Below are 26,053 nucleotides of genomic sequence, written 5' to 3' on the forward strand. Positions count from 1 at the left end.
ATTGATAGCTCTGAATGCATTTGTGCTGCACGGCTACAATGTAGACGCCTCCTAATTTTGAGAATTGCTGTTTATTGTTAACCTTGGGGCAATCTGCCCACAAGACCTATTAGTTGCTGCTCTGGAGCTCCCAATCATAAGCCACAATAAGTTTCAGAAGAGGGAGCTTTCCTATTATTTACCTCTTTATGTGCTTTGTCTGTTTTTATCTTGTGTTTCCTGTATGTGTGGCAGGAGCCGAGTCTCTGCAGCGGTGAAATCATATTTCACACTTGGGGTTATTTAGCGTGGACGTCTATTTGCAGCAACAAGACCTCGACATGAGCAACACTCAGTAAGTATAACACCCTCCGGAGTCTTGTTTGAAACCATGTGTACGAGAGAGTGTGAAATCTTAAATCTCTATTTATGAACATGTTGCATTATGCGCAGTTAGTCTCGGTGTGGTGGGTTATGATTAGCAGAATGGGACCTGCACATGCTCGTGTGCCTCCCGCGAGTGACTTTAAACAGGGGATCAGGGAGAAAGTAGAGCTTGTCCTCGTCCAAGTATTTCCGGGAGCGAGAGAATGGACTGCCATCTCTTAACATTCAGGAGGGATGTTCACTTGTCATCTTCTCTTATTAATAATTACTCTGTGTGTGGTCCTCGAGACAGGCCGAGCATTCTGACGACAGCCACGGCCGTGGCTTAGGGAAGGGTAAAGAGAGTGAGCATGGGAATGGAGCTGAGGGGAGTAGCGTGGAGTGGGAGTTGAATGCAAAATAGGTTTAGTCAGCTGCATCTTCTGCAAGCCACGGGGTGCTGCTTCTAATACATACAAACAGAGGCTACTACCTGGGCTACAGAACAGCACAGAAGTAGAGGACAGAGGCGCATGACGTCTGTAGCCAGATCATATAGAGAATCGTTGACTGCTTAGTAGTACAGAGACATGATTTAGTGCTAAGTGCAGCTGACTGTCTGAGAAGTGGCAGATGGGGAAACTCGTTCAGATCTTCTGAATTATTTTTACCGCTTGAATCTGTATTAAATCTCCCACCTCCCTCCCACACGTGGTGTATTATTTGTTTCTAGAAATATGACGTTTATATTTATATATGATTAAGTCTTTTTTTCTGAGTGTCGTAGATTGGACAGATAGATTAGATTCCCCTTTAAGATTCATTAAATAGCTTAAAGTGTCTAACTATATAGCATATATGTGGCACCAAAACCAAGAAGTAATTGCGTCTTCCTCACTGTCTGTATAGTCAGTGAGGTAAATTAATGACCTTGTTCTTTTATGCGAGTAAGTAAAACACCTCTATGAGCCCCGCTGTTAGACTAGGTGATATTGGTGCTGGTCTGTATTTGTTTTTTAGCAGGGATCTCTGGATACTACATGTGAATGTTTCAGGCATCAAAGTCAAAACAAGGTCCCACTGAAACTCAGCATCACAGGGGTTGCCAAAAATATCCGATCCCTATAAATGCACCATTGTGGCAGAGGCTTGTGATGAAATCATGACAGCGAAGTGCTGTGCACCAAGGAGCAGCCAGTTTGTCCGCATTCTAACTCACTGGGTAAGACAAAGCAGCTGGGTTATAGATGGTCGGCCAGAGATACTGTGGCAGCGAGCGCTCCGAATGACAATGATACCAGTGCCCTCTGCAAACCAACAGTTCGTGCTGAGGCAGCACTTTTCAATGCAGTGACAGAAGCTGGAGATTTATTGCTCTGAACAGGTTATTTAAAATATTAAGTGACAGGCAGCAGTCTTAACCTTTCTGACAGAATCCAATAATGCATGCCATCTTCTTTTTTATTACCTTGTTATCATATGTTGTTGGCAGTTTAAAATCAACATTAGTAATTATTAATATAGCTACAAAATTCTCATACATAAACAAGACGAAGTAAACAAGATGAAGTAAATCACGTTCATCCATAACTCAATGAAGTACAGAGATTTGACGTCACTTAAATAAGCTAAATTCAGTTTCAGTCTTTCTTTCAAACTGAATTTAGTTTAGTTTAGTTTTGCACTCACGGTTAAGGTTACTATTAGGTTGCTGGTTCAGTTCCAACAAATAACAGAAATCCCCTTTGGGGTTGGGTCAGGAAGTGTAAAACTCTGCCAAATCAAGCACGCATAACTATCTACTTCCTCCTCCTCTTCTTCTTCTATATAAGGTAGTTTTTAGTTTTTACTTCATTGGTGTTTAGATTAATTAAAATAGTTACAGTTTCCTTACATGACAACCTTAAAGACCTGGCTGTATTAACCAATGCCATGTGTATGCATCTGTGTGGCATTTCTAAACATTAGTTTGTGAAGAAGAAAACTGCATATTTTGGGTTAGTGTTAAGCTCTCAGTTTTACTCTGTATAGGTGCAAGATTTTCCCTGCAGCCATGCATGCTCTCTCTTAACCTTGTTGCTTCCTTGTGGCGTGTACTAATATTGCATGCTTCCGAAAAGAGACTCGCCTTTGGCATGCTGCCGGCTGTCCTTGCCTCCATCACTGAGGGGGGCAGCAGGGTGTTCATATGTGAAGATTCCACTCACTCCCCACAATGGCAACCAGCCACTCCACTGCACCCTGCACATAATCACTCCTGGCCTGCTTTGTGAATGTCTGAAAATGTGATTTTGATGGACTAAACAGTTTGTGGCTGTCATCAGTCATTAGCGTCCTTGTTGCAGCTGGTCAGAAGTGCCAACTCCACAGATAACAACGCAGGCATGTTTTGTAGAGGACATAGTTATATATGGGCGTTTGACCCTGAAGCTGAGCACCAATTTCAAGCTGGACTCGCATAACAGATGTGTTAAAAGGAGACAGTCTGTGGCATTTTATCTACAAAAATCAGGGTAGAGTGTTTTGTTTTTGTTTGTTTGTTTGTTTGTAGTCCTTATGTTCAAATCTAAGAATATATTTCAAATGAATTCTTGTGAGAAGAACAACATAAGCTTTCAAGGAAGTCCAATACACAGCTGTTAGTCAAGAAATAAATCAGGAAAGAGAAGGACCTATTTTCTTTGAAGGTCTCCCTACGTTAACATTTACCATGAAGGTGGGTCTGCTCAGTGATCTTCTACTAACTGGTTCCACCCTTTCTGCTTCACCTCCAGCGCAGAGGTTGTAGAATTCACCAGCCCACTGGCTTTTGATCCCTCTGCCTTGTAATCAATGACTTCCCCCACTGTTAAGTACTCCGGTTATTGATGTCTCCTCTCTGGCTGCACTGGGACTGCAGCCAAGGAATGTGACTCTTCTCTTCCATGGTGCCTTATCCTTGTCTGCTATTGGTTGAGCTTGTGATATCACAGCCCTCCCTGCACATTTACGTTTTAAGATCTCATTCCCAGATCAAGTGACACCTTGTCCGGTCCTGCCAAATATAGCTAGCGTCACGGAGAACACAAAAAACCAAAGGGGGGAAAGATGGTTTGCTCTGCAATGCCCATTTATAAAATTTGACAAATACAGTTTTGTTCAAAGTGTATATAAAAGATGGATGTAGCCAACATGATGTCACCTAGGGGTTTCTAGACTGTGCATTTTGAAGCCTCAACATCAGTGTTTTGGTCTCCACTGTGTTACTTTTTTGAAGAGCAGCTGAATTACTAAGTTATCGTATAAGACCTGTAAGCCTGGTAAATCGTAAATAGACTGCACTTCATACAAACGCTTTTTTCTATGCTTAAGTTCTTTCTAGTTAATGCTCACACACACGCATTCACCAACGTTCTCATTAGTAAAAGGGTGGTTGTGACTCATGTAGAGCAGATACTCTACTAATCAGAAGGTTGGTGGTTTGATCCCTGGCTCCCCCAGTCTGCATGCCAAATATCCATGGGCAAGATATTAACCCCGAGTGAATGTGTGTGAGCAGATAGAAAGTGTAGAAAAGGGGCTTGTATGAATGGCTAAATGAGGTGCTCAAGTAAGAACCAGATCAATTACCATTTAGTAGATGACCAGCCACCTGACCCTACTTATTAGATGTATTCACAGACTTTATGGATGCACTGCACAGACATTATTAATTCGAATTATTGCTAAGTTGTCATGGTACTGGGTCGTGTGACCCAGTGTTCTGAGTTTCTTGATGTTTTGTTATTCATTTGAGTCTAGTTTCATTTCAGTTTATCTAGTTACATTCTGCCATGCCTAGGTTACAGTTTTAGTTCATGATTTATCAAGCTTCCCTTTTGTCTCATCCCTGTGTTAAGTTTCCCGCATCGGCTGATCATGTTAAGTCTACGTGTGTTTATCTGTCATGTTTCATGTCCAAGTTTTCTTTGTTTGTCAAGTTCGAGTCATGTCTGTGTCTTGTTATGTTTCCCGTTTTATTTTGAAAGAGTCTTATGTTCTTTGTTCATCATGTTTAGTTTTACTTCCCCTGTAGCGTCATTAGGTTCATGTGTATTAGCTGTTTCCTCATGTGTTTTCACTTCCCCTAATCACCCTTGTGTGTATTTACACAGTGTTTATAGTCTCCTTAGTTTCCCTAGTTTCATGTTTTTCTCGTGCCATCAGCCACAATAAAGGCTCGCTTTATTTTTTGAAACTTAGTTTTGTCTCCACTGTCTCTACTTCTGGGTCTACCTCATCTTCACACCGGAGCACCCCACCGTGACACTAAGTAACAAACTAGCAAATGCCACTCACTAGACATGAAACACAAATATGCTGGTTGGTTTGCACCACACAGTAAAATTTATTATTTGTCATAAACTTCCATTAAAATGCCCCAAAGGGCACCGACATCTCATATCAGCACACCTAACCTATCACATCTGTCAATCAAAGCTACCAGGCCCTGTGTGACAGGTGTCACTAAAATATAGAGCGCAAGCATGCTGTGAATTAGTAGTTATTGTGTGACTGCTGTTCCTGTTTCTCTTTATTGTGTGGATGCCTACAGCATCCACACGATTTTCACCATTAAAATTTCACAATATTCTGCTACTTCTGCTCATTCCTGCTATATCTATTTGTACCTTTAACTATTATACTTTTTAAAATTTTAAGCTTTTTATAAAAAATTTTTGTCCCATTGAAATGAATGGACCACATTATCAGTGTGGTCACTGATTTTGCTTGCTGACATGAGCTGTGTTCTAGCTCAGGGAAGTGAGCAGCCGTTTTCAGAGCAGGAGGCCCAGGTTCAAATCCCGCTTATGACAACATTTTTTTTTTCAGTTAACAGTTAAACCATTTTAACTCTTTTCAACACAAATTTCAGCTTCTTCACCCCTTTTCAGCAGAATTTTCATTTTTTCACCCCTTTTCAGCAAAAATTCCAGATTCTTCAGCTGTTTTTTTTATACTTCTTTGCCCCTTTTCAGTAGAAAGTTTTACTTTTTCACCTCTTTTCACCAGAATATTCAGCTTCTTGGCCTGTTTTCAGTGGAATTTTCAGTTTTTTCACCTCTTTTCGGCAGAAAGTTCAGCTTTTCCACCTGTTTTCACCACAAATTTCAGTTTCTTTACCTCTTTTCATCACAATTTTCAGTTTCTTTACCTCTTTTCAGCATAAAGTTCTGCTTCTTTGCCTCTTTTCAGCAGAAACTCCTGCTTCTTCAGCTGTTTTCAGCAGATTCACACTGCATTTTCACAGGAAATGCAACTCTTCTAGTTAAAATTGTAACTGTGCTCGGTTCAGGCAAATTTAAGTCATGGGTTTACACAGATTAATGCAAAACAGTGGCTTCCTGTAAGGTATGGGGCCAATCCACATTTATTCTACTTTGCTGTTGAAAGCAAGAGTCTTTTCTCATTAAAGCTGGTGTGTGTTTTGTTTTAGTGAACACACTATTTCCATGTGTGCAGTTAGGTGTTGAGAAGCAAGAACACAAAGAATTTCAGGATGTCGTGGTTGCACTGACTGAGGCATTTTCCTGGTGAGAATATTGGGTAATTTAAATAAGCGGCACATTTTCATTCAACCTTGCTCTAAAGGCTGCATGAAGCACTGTCACTTGTGCTTTATAACTCTCGCTGCTGCACACAGACAACATGTAAATACCAGTTGTCGCTATCGTATAATCAGCTAGAACTTGCAAAATTACTCATGGATGACTCTATCAGCAACCACTTCAGTTCTCTGACTTCACTGCTGCTCTGTTTATGGTGTGTATTGCATGTGACAGGGCTCCTCCCCAGGCCGGAGCCTCAGAGCTGGAGGTCATCTCCCAGCAGGTAGAGGACGACAACCAGTGTGTGGCCCCCGTCCAGCTGGTCAGCTTCACCTACAGAGATTTGCCTTTGGCGGCACTGGACATATCCCTCGCTGGATCCCAGCTCATATCTAACCCAGATGAAGAGGATAGCAGAGAGGGGTGAGTCCCGTCATTTGTTTGCTTGGCAGCTTGAGGTACCCCTTGGAGTGATTATATAACTATTAAGCACTTGTAACAAATAAAAGCAGCACAATGAGGTCAGCTTGTGATTTGTGCCTCAAACTTTGTGCATCTTGAGACAAGTGGAAACAAACCAGTGGCACGATTGCACATGGAAATTTTCTATAATTAATTTGTGTACTAAAAAGTCCCAAAATGTAATTATGTATTGATTGATGTTCTGGATATTTGCCTCCACAATTAGGAAGATACTAGAGATATGGTGACTGAGTCATTGTGTCTGCTTTTTGCGTGTTAGTGCCACATTCATAATTAAGGCAGAATTGCAATTACTGCAATCTATAATCTACCCTGGCGGGGGAGAAGCTCTGCCATCACTCTCTCCATTGCTCATTATTGCACATTGTAATTACACGTGGCATATTGAATCATTCCGCATTTTATATTGGAGTCCGAGAGTGGGGGATATTTTGCACTGAATTTATTAGTGTCACTGTGTTAAATGGACAATGTCTCCACTGATCTGTTCATTTCAGCTCAATGACACAGCGATTTCTCTCACCAGACAGGCTTCTGTTCACAATGTTGATTTCTGGCAGGAAAAAAAAGAGTGCTGTTAGCACCATAGCTGTCCTGACCTGTCAGAGCCCTGGTTCTCTCCATGAAGCCTGCTTGTCCTGCGTTTGTGTTGTTTGCTTATCACCATATCGCCGTTTGGCTGGCCCAGTGTTCTCAGGATAGGACACACCCCTCCTTGAGCACCCCTGTAGCGAGTGTCCATGGCTTTCCACTCAGGAAGCGTGACTCACAACCCAACCCTTTTGGCATGCTGCAATGCTGGCATCCATGCAGAAAAAGAAGACGAAGAGCATAAGGTTAATTAGAGCATCCAGGTTTTTTTGAGTTTTTTTGGGGGATTTTTTATTTTTTTTTGGGGGGGGGGGGGGTTGCCATCCAAGCCCTGGTGTGTCAGATGAAAATATCCCACTGGACTTTGCCTGATATGGCCTTGTCCAGGATGATGGCTCTGCGGGATGGAGGGCGAGAACAGATGGGTCCTGTCCCAAACACCCACTCTGTTATCGTACCTCATATTTTTCTCGCTCACTTGCTCACAAAATGAACAGAAAACAAGTGCATAGCAAAGCCACGGCAAAAGGGCAGAATCTGGCAGCCCAGCAAAATGATCATCACAGCAGGCAGTCTCAAAGGACACCATATGAAGCCCTGGTGCCCCAGAGATTTAGCATTGTGCTATGAAAAACTCATGCAGTGTCAAGATATGACTGTGGAGGATTTATGAAATCACCAGTGTAAATATGATTTGTGATGAAAAGTAAGTGGGTATTTAAAGCTGATTGAAGAAACCCCGTCTTTGTTTTTGGCGAGATTTGGAAGCACTCAGCACACTGATGAAACTATTAAGCAATCTCTCACCCATGAGAGCGTCACGCTGTGTTTGATGACCTTTTGCAGATTGGAATTCCTGATTTTCAGGTCACTGGAATTCCAGCCACATACCTGTCATTACTTTCACGAGTGCATTTGTCATTGTCGCTCTCTGTGACAGCGCCAGCGTCACAGGTTATAGCTACCTTTATGAATCAAGTGTGTAGCATCCAAGGAATGACACAGCGGTGGCCACAGAACTTTAAATGAGTCAATGCCGGCCTTCAATCAGGAGTGATGACTTGATCAAGCTATTATTATCTGTAATTGTGTTGGCCTCTTGTTTATTGGAATGTGCTCTTGTGAAAACTCTTCTACCAGGCATGTAATTGGCTAAATTTAGCTCTCTGTAAGTGATAGTTTACGGGACAGTAAACCTGCTTTCACTGCCTTTCTACGTGTTTTGGTTTGCAGTTATTTTTTGCTTCTGTGTTGGTGATTAGAAATCCTTTTCTTTTTTTCTAGCTATCATCACTTACTTTCACTCACTACAGCTCATGTCAAAGGCCTGCGTCTTTTCTTCTGGATATTCTGTGGAAGTAGACAACTATGTGCAGGTGTGAACAAACTTGTTTTATACCAGTAGTAGGAGATGAAAGACGATGATTCATTACTCAAGTCGAAATCCTCCATGGTGAAACTTTGGTTGTTGTTTTTTTCTTATTTTTGGTTTCTTTCCTTTTTTATTCCTGTGAAAAGTGAGCAGAAAAACAGCATACCAGAGATGCACATTTAGTCCTGCATAGCAGCTTCTCGTGGCTCTTTATCAGGAGACGTGGGCGACTACGTAGGAGGTGGATGTTCTTGTGGACTACCAGGGGCACACACAGTACTTGCAGATTCGGTGCAGTGGTGAGCAGGGAGGAATTATTAATAGATTTTTGGCTGCTCACTTTCCCCCAAAACTTGCTGTAATGTCCAAATTCAGGGCAGTGCAACTACCCATCCACCTTTGGTGACTTAAATATGGTCCCTTATCTTTTTATATTAAATAATAATAGTTTTTTGTTGTTGTTGTTGTTGTTTGTTTGTTTTTTATATAAACCCACTAACTACCCAGTTGTAGCAACCTAATCAACCTTGTGGCATTTAATGTGTAACAGGGCTAATGAAAATGGCCAGACCAGCCAGTTGTTTGTGTGCATCCAAAGCACATACCTACTGACTGTTAAAATATTGTAGTACTTGAATTATTTGCAAACCTGGAAGCTGGACAGAAAAAAAATAGCAGCGCGGTGAAGTGGGCATCTGTTCAGTCACAGGTTACTCTATTTCTTCAACACAAAAAATCTGTTTTGAAGCTGTGAAACCATCACTATCCCTCTAAAAAACTCTCAGAACTCTGTCGGCCAAGAAAAAATTATGACTGGTTTAAGCAATGGTACAGTAGCAAGGTGGCATATTTAGTTTTGCTTTACTCCTTGAGCTTAATGACCTTTAATACTAGGTGGAGTCTGATGCAACAACAGTGTATACACACAAAGCCAATTGTACACTGTTTCCCACACATAAAGGAAGAATGTAGACTGTATGGACCTCACAACACATGTTCTTTAGAATCAAGCTAATACAATGAGGTGGAGTTGAAACTCAAGCTGAGAGCTTGCATGTCTTGTTATAATAAATACCTGTTTTTTCCAAACACACCTATTTATACTAATATGTACAATTTACCATTCACAAAGTTTATTACAGATCATTTAGTTTGTGCTCAGTTTTATTGGGTGTGTTATTGTCATTGGAAATTGGTGGTGTAAATAGCTGTGAGGCTGCATATTGGCTTTCTTTCCTTGTGTGAATTGACGCGCCTCTTTGTCTCTTGTTTGCTATTCGACTGCTGCCCACGTTTGTCTCTGCTGGGGTCCTCTTTAGTTTTTTCTTCAGATTTCTTTCTTCTGTTTGTTATTGAGATCACTAAATACATATTCCAGTTGTTTTTCTCTTTTCTGCTTTGCTAACAAGTGTTTTAGAGTCCCATTTGGGACTTCTTTGCTGTTTTCTTTAGCTGTTATGGCTGTTATTCAAAAGCTATTTTGCAAACAGAAAATCTTTGTAGAAGTAACAATAAGGGAGTGCCTGCATCTGTTCATGCGTAAAGGTTGGAGCAGAAATCAGGCTTGTGCACATGCACACTGAGATTTATAAGAGGACAATATATATGCCCCAGATTACTGATATGATTTTTTTACAAAAAGAAAAGAATGCATCTGCACAATTCTGTCAGTCCAAACGCACTTTTAGACATGTATCTACAAAGAGTTTTATGCTTCTTTCCCTTAAAGAGTGTCTGCCTGGCCTCAGCCTTTAAACCCCGAGCTGTACATCCTAAGCTTGTCCTGTCTTATCATCCCCAGATCAGCCTGCTGTCCACAGCAGTAGTAACATATGCCACTGATTTCCAGGGGCCAGACTAGGAGGTGTGAAGCACTGCAGCAATGACAGATGGTTCATATGGGTTAACCTGCCATTTTGAGCGGAGAAGAGAGGCGGAGAGGATAAAGAGGAGAGAGAAATGGAGCAGACGACTTTCCTCCGCACTTTAATTCTCCAAGCTGCCAGCTGCAGATCATGCTAGATGATTCTGTTTGATGAGTGCCATTTCTCTGTGTGTTGTGTGGAATTAGCCCCGTGCCATGTTGCATGGAAATGTTAGGCATTAGATAAGGAAAAATTGTGCCCAGGCACCTAGACTAATTGCACTTGCTAACAAAATCTTTATTTACTGCCTGAAATAAAGCTCTCCACCCTCTTTCTCCCCATGAAAATGCATTAATATAGCAGCATGTCAAACTGCACATTATAAAAAAAAAAAGCCCAGGGTTGAAGTGCTCAAGGTTGAAATAAGATGTAATAATTAAAAAAAAATCCAGACTGTAGAATATAGCTATGAAGTACACTGCCAGAGTCTAGTGTGAAGCTTGGCAGCAGCAATATGTCATGGGGCTTTGGCACCAGAGCCATACTGTACCTGTTCTTTGTTGATGGATGTCTGAAAAGAGAACAGGATTTCTCTTTTTTTTCTCTTCCCTCTGACTCTATTTCAAACACACACAGTAACAGTCCTCTCTATCAAATTGGCTCTCTTGCCTGGCACCATGTGCGACACAATAGATGACATTTGAGTGCAGGGTTTGAGGGTTTGTTAATATTCACAGACATGCAAAGTGTGAGATTGCTTTTTAGGCTGAGAGCGAGAGAGATCAAGTGTCCTGGTGAAAAACCATTTATCAGGGACAGCTTGTCTGCTGCTCTGCACATGGAGCCCCATCCATCTCCATTTGCTTGGTATCTGTGGCCCATTTCTCTGGCTGGGACTATCGCCGAGCCCCTTCTGCTAGGCTGTACCACGGAGTGAAGTGATGATAGCTGATTGCTTTCAGAAACCAGTGGAAATATCTGGTTATACTGAGAAGCTGCATGAATTTTCCCAAAGAAGGTTAGAAGGATGCAGGTGGCACACCAGACACACATGCTAGGCCCTTAACTGTACTTATTGGCACATGCAAAAAGAACCAGACCAATAATATTTTTCAGACAGTATCAGTTCATCAGTCATGAAATGATTTTTACACAACGTAATGCAGGAAAAAAATGCTTGAGGTTATGCAGAAGTAGTGTCATGCTCAAGTCAGGGGGGTTCGAACCACTCAGTCATGATGTATTAGTTACAGTACATCATGCATAACCATTTGCCAGTTTTTAGCTACACTCGTTCAATTGCTTATTGTTGCAAAAAATCTAATTAGTCAATAATATGTCAGCAACTCAATACATGTAGGCATGTAGACATGCTTGAGATGACCTGCTCAATGAGGACAAAAGACAAAAAACTTTGATGATGGCATAGTTGTTGGGGCCGAATGGGGGCTGAGTATTTCACTGCTGATCTACTAGGATGTTATCACAAAACCACAGAGTTTACAGAGAATGATAAAGAAAAAATATCCAGTGAGCCACAGTTCTCTGGATGAAAGTGCCATGTTGATGTCAGAAGTCAGAGTAAAATGACCAGACTGCTCTGGGTTAATAGGAAGGCAATAATAACTAGAACAACTAGTCGTTACAACCAAGGTATGCAGAAGAGGATCTCTGAATGCACAATCCTGCCTTGTATTAGCTGTTTAACCTTGTGGTGGTGTAATGTTTTGAGGGATACTTTCTTGGCACACCTTGGGCTCCTTAATATCAACTGAGCATCATTTAAATCCCACAGCCCACCCGAGTGTTGTTGCTGACTACAGTGTACCCATCGTCTGATGACTTCTTCCAGGAGGACAATGATTCATGTCCCAAAGCTCAAATCATCTCAATCTGGTTTCTTGAACATGATGAGATTACTGTGCTCGGATGACCTCCACAGTCACCAGATCTCAATCCAATAGAGTACCTTTGTGACATTGTGAAATGAGAGATATCTCATACCAACATATCTGCAGTGTCTGTGTGATGCTATCATGCTAACATAGAGCAAAATCATCACGGGATGTTTCCAGCATCTGGTTGAATCTATGCCACAAGTAATAAAAAGTCAAACTTGCTACTAGGTATTTGTTATAAAATATGAAGTACAAAGAATTTATTATATGATCTATACATATGATAATTTTTACATTCTTAAAATAATTATCTGTATTGGTGTATTAGTAGTATATGATTCAATAATAAACCCATATTTTTTTAAAAATCTTGAATAAATCTTTTTACCTTGGTTTAGTACAGATAATTTGTCAGATAGGAATTTGTAAGATATTACTAGCAGCACTTAAGGTGATTTGCTGCTTAGCTGGTTTCTTCTTTCAGGGCTTCTTTCCTTCTTTTTGGTTCTAATAAGACATGACTTGATGACTCATCGGGCATTTTTACAGGAAAGGATTTTGTCAATTGTAAGTAGGCATTTTATTTCATATTCAATAAATCTGGGCAGTGCTTTCTCAGGAAACTGAAGTTCTCAAGTATGAAAAAAAATAATCAGTGTTCTGTATCGTATCTATTATGAAATGCCTCTTTAAGTGTAAAAAAGTAAGCTAAGAGATAGGTGTAAAGCAGAGTGCTTGAAGAGCCTGAATGAGATTAAGTCTTCTCAGTGCTGCTGTGGAGTAGCCTGCAGGCGCACACGGTTGTGGTCCATTTTCCCCTGTCCGATCCTGCTGAGTTCAGCAGATTGGTGCGAATTGGTTCAAGTTTATAGAGGAGGAACCACAGGGCTATATAGTTATTTGAGCAGGGCGAGAGAAATTGAAAGGAGACAGACAATCTGAGTCGAGCAGCACTTCAAAAATGTCTTGCTGTCAGATAGATCCACACGATGTCTGCAACTTAAACCAGAACATAGGATATCAACATAACCACTTAGATGAAAGTATCCATAGAGCTGTATGTGCAATGCACATGTGTAAGCACAAAGATGTTAGGATGCGGAATCCAGTTATCAACAAATCCATCCCTCCATCCATCTTATTCAATTCGGGCTCATGGGAGGGCTGGTACCTATCCCAGCTATCGTCGAGCGAGAGGCAGGGTACGACCTGGACAGGTTTACAGTCTGATGCAGGGCTGATAATTTACAAATCATTTTAACAGTTGAAACTCTTTATTGGACGTCACGGTGGGGCAGTGGTTAGCACGTTTGTGTCACAAGAAGAAGGCCCTAGGTTTGAATCCACCATCTGGAGTTTGTATGTTCTCCCCATGTCTACACAGTTTCTCCTTGGGTACTCTGGTTTCCTCACAAGACCAAATCAGGGGATCCACCTTTTGTTAGGATAATTTGTAAACCACTACACTTCAGAGATTAACCTTCCCCAGTGTTTATTTATTGAGAAAGCAGAGAGGGTGACATCTTTCTCTGTCAGTTTATCTGCTCTTTGTGTAACTAATTGAGGTGTGGATGTAAAAAAAAGTTATTTGAGTTATTTGTCTGTCTCTTTGTTACCATGGTGGCCCTAGTGTGTTAAAGAAAGGTCAATGAAGGTATGTGACTGACCTGTTACCAATTAACCTAATTAGCCATGAGACTTTCTACTGTTAAATGTTTTATAGCCTTGAAGGCAAAATATTTTTAAAAGCAATAGTGTCTCAGATTCAACATTTAATATCTGTGTGTACTATTTTCAATGAAATATAGATGATTTTGATGATTTGTAAGTCATTTAATTCACAGACACACATCCCAGAAGCTTTATAAAATTAATCTAAGGAGCAAATACTGCATCTGTTTGGTTAAACTCATGTTCTGTGCTCGTAACCTGAAACCAGTGGTCACATTCATTCATTCTGAATGGCCACTAGGCAGTGATCTGGGTCTTGGCCTGGTATTGAATGGACACTTTATGTATTTTAGACCTAAATCATAATTAATGGTGAATTTATGGCAAATGTCACCGCTCTGCACCCTGGTGTCCTTATTTTATTTTCACTGAATAGCCAATAAAGAGTTTCAGAAGGTAATTTACAAGACAGCATCAAGAGCAACTGTATATTAGTGCTTAATGTTTGCAGTTGTTTATTGCTTCCCTTTATGAGTGTGTGCGTGTGAGTGTGTGCGTGTGTGTGCTGTAATCAATTAATCAATACCTTTGAGGAGCTCATAGTCGCTCATTCCTTCTGGATAAATGTTCCCATTTGCAGCCTCCCCCATTCTCTCCTACCTACAAACTTATACGCACAAATAAAGCACCACTTCCCTGATTTAATTACCATCTAACTTGTACCTGATGAGTTTACGCTGTATTTTATCTTGTCTCAATTACTGGAGACAGTATAATAAAAGACATGCTCCTAGCATCCTAATCTCAGAGAGAGTTACTTAGCTGGGGATGGAGCCAAAACGCTGTCCCATCTGTGTGAATGGGCCCCAGCAGAGCAACCAGACACTTTCATCAGTGCCAGTCATTCTGGTTAACGTCTTTGTCTACTTTGTTGCTACTGTAGTGGCCATTCTGTAGCCAGCATCATGTACAGCATTGATCGATCTTATGATCTAATCCCCTTTTTCTCCGCTGCTGCCGGACTCCCTTCGATCTTTTGCCGCTGCAGCCACTGGTACATTGATGTCTTTATAAACCTGTCCACAGTTCATGCTACCCTGCATCTTTAATTCTTTAATTTCCTCTGTACACAGTGTCCCTTAAAGTATACACATGATGTTTCCCTGTGCACATACAAGGCACTTTTTGTTTTAGATTTGTCATACTTGCATGTTTCAGATCATCAAACTGATTTTAATTTTAGACAAACAAAACCCAAGTAAAGACAAAATAGTTTTCAAATGATGATTTAAAAACTTAACTGCTCCTTTGTTTAAAAAAAAATAGTAATAAGTAATAAGGGTGGGAGTGGGGGGAGGGGGGGGGGTTACAAAGCCATTTTTAGGGCTTTGGGACTCCAGCAAGGAAACCTGGAACAGTGGTTGATGGTGAACCTTCCCAGGGGTGGCCAGCCTACCAAAATTACTTAAAGAATGACTTATTGGGTCACAAAAAAACCCAGGACAACATCTGAAGAACTGCAAGCCTCACTTACCTCTGTTAAGGTCAGAGTTGATGATTCAATAATAAGAAAGAGACTGGGCAAAAATGGCATTGATGGGAGAGCGCCAAGGAGAAAAACCACTGCTGAGCAAAAAGAAAACAGAGACTCGTCTCACATTTGCCCAAAAAGAAAAACCATCTTGATGATAAAATTTAACTTTATCAGGTTTGAGACTTGTTACATATCGATTAAAACTAAGATAGTATTTCATAAATGGAACATCATACCAGCAGTCCAGCATGGTGGTGATAGTGTGATGGTCTGGGGCTGCTTTGCTGTTTCGGGATCTGGACAACTTGAAACCATAAATTCTGCTCTCTACCATAAAACCCTGAAAGAGAATGTCCGGCCACCAGGGGCTGAAGGGCAAACAAAATGAAACAAAATAAAGCTTTTGGAGCGACCTATTCAAAGTCCAGACTTAAATCTGATTGAGATGCTTTGGCATCATCCTATATTGGCCCCAAAACACTCAAAAACACTCCAAAGTGGCTAGATTCAAACAATTCTGCAAGAAAGAGTACAAAATTCTTCCACAGTGATCTGAAAGACTTATTGCCAGTTAGAAATGCTTGATTGCAGTTCTTGCTGCTAAGGGTGGCACAACCAGTTATTAGGTTTAGGGGGCATTTTTCCCCCTAATATATAAAATGATCATTTAAAAACTGTATTTTCTATTTACTTGGGTTATGAAGCATTAAAACTTGCTTAACGAGCAGAAACTTTTAAGTGTGACAAATACGCACACAACTAAAAAAAGAGGACAGGGCCAATTCTTTTTCTTATTATATGCGTGCATGAGAAATCCTTGAGGTATTACTCATTTGGTCTGAACCTGACTTGACCCCGCAAGACAGTGAGGTGATTTTCTTCCTTGGCTTGCTCCATCACTGAAGCCTCACTTCCTCATAAATACTTCAGGTTCTCAGTGTTCAAGGTTTAAAGCGATTTCCCTAAAATTAAGTTTCTGAGCTTGGGCTAATCCATCACTGCCATTTACTCTGCTTCCAGACAGGGTTTTTCTTTACAGGTTTATTAAATTAATACCTTTTCTGCCTGGCTTGTGGGAAAGGTCTGAATGAATTATGATTCCACACAGTATGAGTTAAATCATGCTTTTCAAACATGAAGATAAGTGAGGTGTCTCTCTTGGCGTGTGTGTTGCTCATTCTATCTCACTCTATCTAACTAATGGTGCACAAATGTCCTGTGACTGTGTGCGAGGCACATCATTAGGTAAATCTTTCTCTTTTTTTTTTTTCTTGGCTCTTCTCCACTGGCAGATGGGGTTTGACATTGTTCCCTGGGAACGGATTGGTGCTGGGGAAAGTCTCCGAGGTATTTGCTAATGATACCGTTATGCTGAACTACCTCTTTGTCACCTCAGGTGTTGAGCTACTAATCTGTTAGTATTGGCTGGTACAGAGGGTTGTTGCAGAGGGCCGAGAGCCACTGGGAGAGCAGTGGCACAGTGTGGCCAAGCTCCAGCCCCTCTGCTGACCTTGGTGAAGGATAGAAAGGATATGAAGCTGTGCTACACCAGAGCTGTAACTGCAAAACTGCAGCACTGCTTGGGATCGCCTCTTTCTTCCCACTTTCAAAGACGACCGTGTACTACTACGAAAGCCATTTCTGAAACGGAAGCATCAGGGAAATGGAAAAAAGAAGTCTAAGAAACAACAGCAGTCAGTCATACAGGCTGCAAATAAGCCACCATTTCAGCTAATTTATGTATATAATTGATTCTGAAGGTGAAAATAGATATGAACAATGCTGCTGTACTTGTCTGCATAAAATCAATCTATAGGACTGATGGCGAAAATTACAAAAAGGACCTAAAAATGAGAAAAATCCTTGAACTAAATTTGTATCTTTCTCTGTTCTCGTTTTCATTCTTCCTGTTCCAACTGCCCCTCCTTCCTTTCTGGCTCCCTCTCTGATTCTCTTTTGGATGAATCCCAATGCCTTTGAACCGGCTGCACCCCGCTTTCTCTCTCTCAGTGTCTGCTTCCTTCATTCTGAGCTCAAGCAAAGGAAAGAGTAGAATAAATTGCATCCTCTCTTCTCCTCTGACAGACATTGCCCGTAGCTTTACTCCTATGGGGGACAGGTAACAACAGATAGTGGTTATTTTCAAAGGACAGCACTGCCTTTCTCAGTGATGCTTGTGAAAAAGATGGCAACCCCGTGTGTGCGCATACACACTTTCCTGTTTAGAGTACCTCTGGTTAGCGTGCCTGGTTGGATGCATGACTGTAAACGCATTGGAAAAGCCCTGTGTGGCTCCTGCAAATGTATCACTATTTATGGAGTTCAAGGGCAGATTTAAGGCAAGTGTGACACTTATCTTCAGCCACAATGTACCTGTGCAAAGAAGAAGCACACTAGGGACACTCCAGACTAATGGAGTGTTCATATATCAACGTGGAGATGGCTGTATAAGGCACCAGTGGGAATAATAGCATGTAAAGTGCATCAAAGCCGGGATCGGGCAGTCCAACTAATGCAAGCTTTGCCTCTACTTCACTCTCATACACGCAGGCAGGTATGAGAGGAGAAACAATTCTTGTGCTGATAATAAAACAAAGTTGAAGAAATTGTCGTTCAGTTAAGAAAACATCTGCGTCATGCGTGTATGTGTGTCATGTGTGTGTATATGCATCCTCCAAATGGTGCAAGTGCAGCCCCACTGTTGTACCAGGAGAGCTGCATTATTGAACCAGTCAATCATACAGAGCTCAAACACGAGGGAACCAAGAAGTTAACTTTCAGCCAGGCTCTTAACAAAAAAGTCAACAAGCTAGACAGTTTCCTGAAAGAAAGTTTTGCCTTCTCAAGCAGAGACAAGAATTTCACTTTAAACTTGAGTGACCTTTCACCTCCTTTCTTGGTGCTCTGATGTTTTAGCATTAAATATATGTTTACTGTTTACAATTAGTGACTGGTATTGATTTAACTACACTGCTTAATGATGGCAGAAAAAACCAGACCTTAAAAAATGAAGGAAAAGTTGCAGAAAAAGCCAGAAAGAGGAGTTTTAAGAGGAACTGAGGGAAAGGACACCCTTTAATTCATACTTACGATTTCTTCATACTAATATATCATTTCAGTCCTAGCGAACTGTGTATTTATAATTCACATTCACTTTTTAAAATTCTTAAATCTAAGACTGTAAATTCGTTCCAGCATTCATTTCTTGCATTTTTTATGGCTTACATGAGGAATAGTGCCCTCTGCTGAGAAACATTTTAGGAGAATGTTGAACTGAGAAGGTTGAATACACTACAAATTTGCTCCATTTTGATGTTCCGTGTGTTTTATCGATTCGACCTTGAGTGTTCCCGTCAGATCTGAGTTCTGTTCAGCGAGACTCACGGCGTGTCTTCTCTGCCTTTCTGTGTCTCACGCCGCCTTGCTCCCCCTCCACTCAGGTCAAACTGGCTGAAGCCATGCTGTGGACGAAGGGCAGCGCTGTGGCAGGTCTGTCTGCTGTCGGCAGGCTTCAACTGCTTCCTAGTGGCCTGTGTCATTCTGGTGGTGGTGCTGCTGCTGCTGGAGCTGCTCATAGACACCAAGCTGTTACAGTGTGAGTGAAACCGAAGCGGGGAAAAATGTGGCTGGGATTTTTTTTTTCAAACTGGATACACCCTCATTTGCATAAAATGAATCATCAATGAAAATCATTGTGACGTAAATGTGAATTTAAGCAATCCTTGTCAAAACTACAATGACAATATATATTTATTAGTATTTTTAAAATCGTATAATAATTTATAAGTAAAGAACTTTGACTAGAAAGTTTTTGTTTTTGCAAAGAAAATAAATATAACCTCATCTCATAAATCTACTGTGTAATGAGTGAGTGTCATTTATGATCTGTTCTGGGACCCAAGGCTCTGATCAATCACGGTCTGGGGGGGGGGAAACCTTCCATTAGTATTCCACAGTTAACACTGAATGGCAGGTGCTTGAAATTCCAGTCCGACCCATCTCACCCCAGTATCACCCTTTATCTACATTATCTGGCTCGGTGGAGACATCCTCATCTATCATGAGCAGAGGGTCGGGAGCGTTGGCCTTTTTGATGTCAGAGGGCTAACACACATGGTCTTACACCAGCAATATCCAAATGCATTCAGGTCTTTACGGTTCCCCCGGGACCGACTCACTGACCAGACAAAAGGAAAGTGAGACAAATGCGTGAAGGGAGATAGCGGACAAAGGAATCGAGCAACGCGGAGTCGGCTGCCGGGTGATTGTGGGGAGGACTGGAGGAAGATGAATTGACTGATAGACAGATCACTGAGCACAGCAAACAGAGACAGATGGGGAAGACGTGGGGCGTGACGAGAAGCGCTTCAGCTGACAGCGTAGTGCTGTTTGAGCTTGTCCACAATTAGCCTGATGAATAGAAAGAAGACGCGTGCATGCACGGTATGCACTGGTTTCATACTTGTCATGATGCCTCATTCTTCAGTTGCGTTTCCCACAGATTTACTGCAACCTGTCAGTGTTATGCAGCATGTACAGTGCAGGTTGTTTGTTATATTCCTAACAAAATACAGCATCAACCTTTAACCACAGCTATCTCCTGATCAGTTTTTTCCTCTCTTTTCTTATTCCCTTTAGTTAATAATGCATTCCAGTTTGCCAGCATCATCCACTGGATCAGCCTGGCCATTCTTTCTGTGTTCTTCACTGAGGTGAGTCTTCCTCCACTCGACGCAAAAAAACAGTCTCACTTACAGCTGATGCAGCTGCCTCTTGATTAATGCTACGTTGTGCAGTATGTGTGGGCAAGTGAGTTGCACTGGCAGATTCTCATTACAATACTAATAACGCCATGAAATGCCCGATGCCCTCTGTCACGGCATGATTAGATTGTGATTAGTGCAGGTGAACGAGAGCACACCTCCGTTTATCGCGCTCATATATAAAAGATTTAAAATCGTGCACACGTACCCTGAATGTGCACGTATAACCACTGCTGTTAAAGCTGGCACGCCCGGTTCCTTCTTAGGTTATTCGATTGATCTGCGGCATTTGTTTTTAAACGGAACCCTTCGGGCTTTTCTGTGCTGCCAGTTTTAAATAATTTCGAGGCCCCAGGTAAGTTCATTGTATTGTATTGATCACCGTTTTCCTCAGAGCCAGCCGCATTTGTCTTAGTTTCTTAAACTTGACCATCTGAGTGGTAACTTTTGTTTCGCTGGAGTCAACAGAGGGAACCCCTCAGTGTTACTCTGAAGCAGTGGATTCAGCAGTTTGACTGGTTTGTGGAGTTTGTTCAGAATGGCAGAAGATGGAGGTTTGTTTGCTCTCCGCAGTCGCTGCTGTGTCAGCAGAAGGAGATAGTGCGGTGTCTCTAATTTTTGCTCTTGCTGCCTGTGAATACAACTGATGAATTCGCACTGAAAGAATCAAAGAGGGGATGAAATGTCCCGTTTATTATTGACAATGACCACAGACTGCACTCTATCTCTCTCTGTCTCTCTCCCTCAGTTTAGCTGTGATTGTATTCGTCCATCTTGCTCCTTTATAACTTGCTCACTGTCCCTATCTCTGCCCCCCACCCCCATTCCTACTGTCTCAGACCGTGTTCAGGATCGTGGTGTTGGGGATATGGGATTACATCGAGAACAAAGTAGAGGTAGGCTCCCGTGAGTCCCATTAGTCCTGACTTGGGGCCCTCTTTCACTGCAGTGTCATTCCTTCAATGTCATAGCTCAGACTGGCAACTACATAAGCTCAAAGCAGTATAGCAGTAACCTGGTCTGTGCGTGTGTGTGTGTGTGTGTGTTTGTGTGTGTGCACTTTCTCAGGTGTTTGATGGAGCTGTCATCGTACTCTCTCTGGCCCCCATGGTGGCCTCCACAGTGGCCAACGGCCCCAGCAGCCCCTGGGATGCTATCGGTCTCATCATTACGCTGCGGATCTGGAGGGTTAAAAGGATCATTGACGGTAAGGCTGGGAGGGGCTGGTGTCCCCTACATCCTGTCCTTTACTGTCAGTTAGATAATGCATAGTGCTCCCAGTGGTATCAGCCTCTTTAATCTGCAGGTTGTTGGCTCACTTGAGACTTTTATCATTTTTTTTTATTATTATTTTTACCAGTAATGATAGTAGAAGGACATAATATGCGATAATGGATTCAGTACTTACAGAAAAGCCACTATAGGCAAATAATTTGATCATTTTTTCAGTATTTTCATTTAGAGAGAATAAATAAATCCTTTTTTCATGTTCATGTCCTTTCTTATAGTTTTTCTAAGAGATACTTTTTTTTAAAAAAAAACAAAAAAAACACTTCTGTTTCAAGTCAGCTGTCAGCACCTACACAACCACTCAAATGATGCTGTGAAATCTAAAGCACTCCAAATATTCATTCAAATCTTCCCTTAAAACATACAGCTCTTTTTACACAAGCTTTGCAGCTAGTAGTCCATGTCATCTGGCACCAACTTTGAAAATATGATGGCTTTTATTTTACAAGATAAAAATATCTTACTGAGTGTAATATGTCCTTTTCTTCCAGCCTATGTCCTGCAAGTGAAGGTGGAAATGGAGCTGGAGATCCAACAGTATGAGAAGGCCAAGGCTGTGAGGGAGGAACAGCTTGATCGACTCACCCAGATCTGCCAAGAACAGGCCGTATGTGTCCTTATCTCTTCTCTATCCCTCGTGCAACTTTATAGCTGTGTGTGACCAGCAGAGGGCAGCAAAGTGATGCGCACTAAAATAATAAATCTGCGCTCAAAAAGACAAAGATGATAAGACAATCGATATGCATAATCTTTTTGCTGCAGTCTGGATATCACATAATCAGCACTATGCAATACCTCAGAGCAATATATGGGGTTGCGGTTCTGTCATTGTTTTAAGTCACATTACCAAAATAAAACAGTGAACATCACTGTGTTCTCCACTTCAATCCAGAAATGAAGACAAAGACTGTTTGTGTTCAAAACACTTGTGTGTCTTATTTTAAATTCTTCTGTCCTTTTCTCTCATCTCTTTTTCTTTTGTTAGTTTGAAATCAGGCAGCTCAGGGCCCACCTGGCTCAGCAGGACCTGGATCTTGTTGCCGAGCGTGAAGCAGCCATGCAGATCCACCATATGTGGGGTAAACAGAGCAGCAGTTTCCAGGAGGTGGACGGTCTGGCCCCTGGGGCCTCTGAGCATCACAGGCCAAACAAAGTTAGAGAGCCTGGGGGTGCTGCAGGTAACTGTCCAGAATACCCAAGCTCTTTGTATTACAAGTTATCAACGACCTGTGTGCATGGGAAGGAATCCAGGCCGCGCTTTCCGTGGTAAATCACGTCCATGCTTACACATGGAGAAGGGGGAATTGGTAGACTAAAAGAACCTGGCCAACCTTTGGGCTGGTTAGAAATTTTGAAAGAAATCCCTTCTGACTCAAAAACCTTGAACATTGCTCCGCTCTTCATGGTGGAGTGTTGGGCCATTAATCGTGGCCAACCTACACGACACAGTGTCGGTGTCCTGTTTTCAAAAACGTTCAGCTCAGAGTCCACATCAAAATTCTGGTGCCGCACATAGATGGACTATAAACCTTTCACACAGTGACAGGTCATAACTTACAGGACTTAAAAGCAACAAAGCACTGTCAGTACAGGTGATGTCAGGGCTCCAAACACTGAGGCTTTTCCTTTATCAAAGCTATAAATCACAGTGCGATCTATCATACATCTGAGCCTCAGTGTTTCTACTCAGACAACCTTTTAACTGGGCCTGAACCTCATATACTCATGTGGTATTGATCATCTGGTGATGGTCCTTTGGGACCTTGGAAAGCACTTAAGAGAAACTGTTTGACTCATTTACTATCTGTGAAACATTTCCACACACCAAAAGTGTTCATTACCATTGAGCTGAAATAATTTGTAAGCTAATATATTAATAGTAATTACTCATTAGTTTTTCAGTGGTAATAATATTTCAACCAAAAAGTATAAAACATTTGCTAAATTCATATTTTGTAATAAAATCAGTTTCCTGATTTATGTTTTATGTGATTGTAAGATGATCACCTTTTCAATTTGGACTGTTCTGTCACATAAAACAAGTACTTGAAAGAGTTTATTTTCATTTAAATTAAAGCATTGGTGTCAAACATAAGGCCCGGGGGCCAGAATCGGCCCAGCAAAGACTCCAATCCAGCCCCAGTGAACATGTTTTGAAAATGTGAAGGAGGGCATAGATTTTGGGCTTTTAACTGTATTTAAGTTTTACACTTTTTCCTACTGATAAAGACCTCCCCCACTGCCATTCATACTACACTACATTAAGTACTAGATGAGCAATAACAATTAAAATAGAGAAAGGTTCCTGCTTTTTCATTATCTGCCAGAGAAATTTCTATATTTTTTACTGTGTGAACAGTTTGTGTCTACTATGCAGTTCGTCTTGTTTCCACATGCTTAAATAATGTGAGTTGCTGTTGTGAGTTGATTCGCTGATTAGATATTTGCGTTAACCAGCAGCTGAACAGTTGGACTCAATAAATTATTGGTTAGTGAGTGTCTAGATTTTATTGTATTCCAAGTCACCAGTCATACACAATTTCAATTATGCAATTTTAAAGTAGTTGAAATTCTTATGATGTAGCTTGATGTTAATAAATTGTCCCTTAATGTCAAGAAAACTATATTCATGATTTTTGGAAATTGAAAAGAAGATGAAGAAAATATTGAATGACAGATCTGTAATAATAAAATTCTATGATGATGTAAAATTTTTAGGCATTGTGATCAATTGCAAATTAACATTGAATGAACAAACGAATAATCTGTAGTCCATGCTTTTAGTTTGGACTACAGATCAGCTTCCACGTTCACTCTGAATTCCATTTTTCCTCTTTTGTCTTTTTAGATCATCATGGTCAAGATGACATGAACAACTATATCAGCCAGTACTACAGTGAGCCAAGCAGTGGTAAGCTTCAGCAGACTCTTTCTTCAATCAAAGCACCACAATATTTCAGGCTCTTACACATTGTCTTATTTTGTAGACACAGGGATCCCAGACCCAGCGCGAGTCATTACAACAGCAGCCATAGATGTGCACCTGCCTAACAACCCAAGTCAGCTACCGCCCTCTTTGGTAAGCGCCGAAGCGGTGCCGTCCAGCCGTTTGCAGCGCACAGGCAGCTCGGTCAGCGAAGCCTCCACCACCACAGTGTCCCGCGCCAGCTTCAGCACCCGTCAGCACAGCATCAGCAGCCACACACTTGGCTCCACCATGGACTGCAGCTCCACAGTGCGCGAGGCCTCCACGTCCACAGACTACAGCGACCAACGTTGCTACCCTCCGCCCTACAGCAGCCCTCTGGCTCTGGGCACTCAGCCGAGAGGGAGCCCCAGCGCTGTGGTGCAGGAGTTGCTCTCTTCTCTGTCTGAGGACTCGTGTCTCACACAAAAGGGCCTCGACCCCGTCAACCTGAAACCACCCAGCCCAACAGGTTCCACGAAAACCAGCCCCGAGCTGGAACACAGGGTCAACATCTACAACAAGAGGAACCAGGAGAGCCGAGTCGGACTCAACTCCAAGACAGTCATCCATCTGCAGGGTAACGAGCCTCTCCTAGAGGAGAAGTATAGGATGATGGGGCCAGTAGATACTCAAATCAACCGTCTATCAGAGACATAAGAGCCTGTAAAATGTATAACTTCACAGGACTCGCTCTTTATTTCAGCCACAAAAATTATTGCTCTACTAAATTCCCAAACTTCGCTGCTGGGAGTCACTGGCACATAAACTGTATGTCTGACATCCTCTTTGTACTACTGGAGCTGAGAGGATGAACCCGTGGGAGCAGCACAAACAAAGGGCATGGATGAGAGAGGGAAGCAGACTTGTTATCAGGCAACACTTATCAGGAATTGACACTCATAAAAACACTTTTACTAAAAGAAACCAGCAACGGGGCTTTTGTCCAAAACTGAAAACTGAAAATCACTTTTGATACATTAAAGTCTGATTTCTAGGAAATGAAACCAGTGAGAGGATGGTGCTGAGGGCTTAGTTCCTCTGATACACTTTGTAGATGTGGAGATAATGGCGTAGGGACTGATTTGAGATATAAAGTGAAAGTTTCTTTCTGAGTGTAATATGTATATGAGCCGTTTTGTCTGTCTAGAATCTCCAAACTCATAAAGAAAAGTCCTCTTTGATGGACTGCTGCAGGGTACCATTGGATCTTCTTTCTAATCCGTTTCTATATTTGCGTTAACATTTTTAATCTAAATTCTGTGAGTGAAGAGAGTGCAGAATCCTTTTGATTGCTGGATGATTCGTGTTGAGTTTTTATCCAGATGCCATGACTGGAAACCCATCAAACCCAGCTGAGTCAATGTTTGAGATTTTGCAAACTATGGGATGACCATCACTTGACAAGCTAACTGAAAAACCTACCTACACATGACATACTTCACACAATTCAGGTCCATCTTTTTTTCTTTGTATTACTTTAATGCTTGGAAGTTGTGTAAATATTTCAGATTGGGTTTGGTCATCTAGTCGCAGCTCAAAAACAGCGAGGGACTCGAAAGCTAGAATAAAATGCTGAAGAGGACAGAATAGCATGAACCTCTCAGATTTGCCACCATATTGCAAAGTCTGTTTATTGTTCTGTCAACAGGCACTTTCTATCTTGATCATGGAAAGACATCATTGCAAAATGAACCCAATAAAGTGAA

At 41.6% G+C, this 26,053-nt stretch overlaps 1 protein-coding gene across 2 annotated transcripts in view; it reads left to right on the plus strand.

Moving 5' to 3' along the window:
• The window catches only part of tmem266 (transmembrane protein 266), a 28,392-nt gene extending 2,847 nt beyond the window's left edge, over positions 1 to 25,545 (plus strand). For both annotated transcript variants that reach the window (XM_085166251.1, XM_085166250.1), the window contains 10 exons: positions 235 to 334; positions 6,147 to 6,335; positions 18,767 to 18,921; positions 19,965 to 20,038; positions 20,929 to 20,985; positions 21,158 to 21,296; positions 21,871 to 21,986; positions 22,365 to 22,557; positions 24,228 to 24,290; positions 24,367 to 25,545. In XM_085166251.1, coding sequence (XP_085022377.1) covers positions 321 to 334; positions 6,147 to 6,335; positions 18,767 to 18,921; positions 19,965 to 20,038; positions 20,929 to 20,985; positions 21,158 to 21,296; positions 21,871 to 21,986; positions 22,365 to 22,557; positions 24,228 to 24,290; positions 24,367 to 25,004 — 1,638 coding nt within the window. In that variant the 5' untranslated portion in view covers positions 235 to 320 and the 3' untranslated portion in view covers positions 25,005 to 25,545. The remainder of the gene's footprint in view (positions 1 to 234; positions 335 to 6,146; positions 6,336 to 18,766; positions 18,922 to 19,964; positions 20,039 to 20,928; positions 20,986 to 21,157; positions 21,297 to 21,870; positions 21,987 to 22,364; positions 22,558 to 24,227; positions 24,291 to 24,366) is intronic.
• The last annotated feature ends 508 nt before the right edge of the window (positions 25,546 to 26,053 follow it).

This window comes from Neolamprologus multifasciatus, chromosome 7 (genome assembly GCF_963576455.1).
Source record: "Neolamprologus multifasciatus chromosome 7, fNeoMul1.2, whole genome shotgun sequence".
NCBI classification, from domain to species: Eukaryota; Metazoa; Chordata; class Actinopteri; order Cichliformes; family Cichlidae; genus Neolamprologus; species Neolamprologus multifasciatus.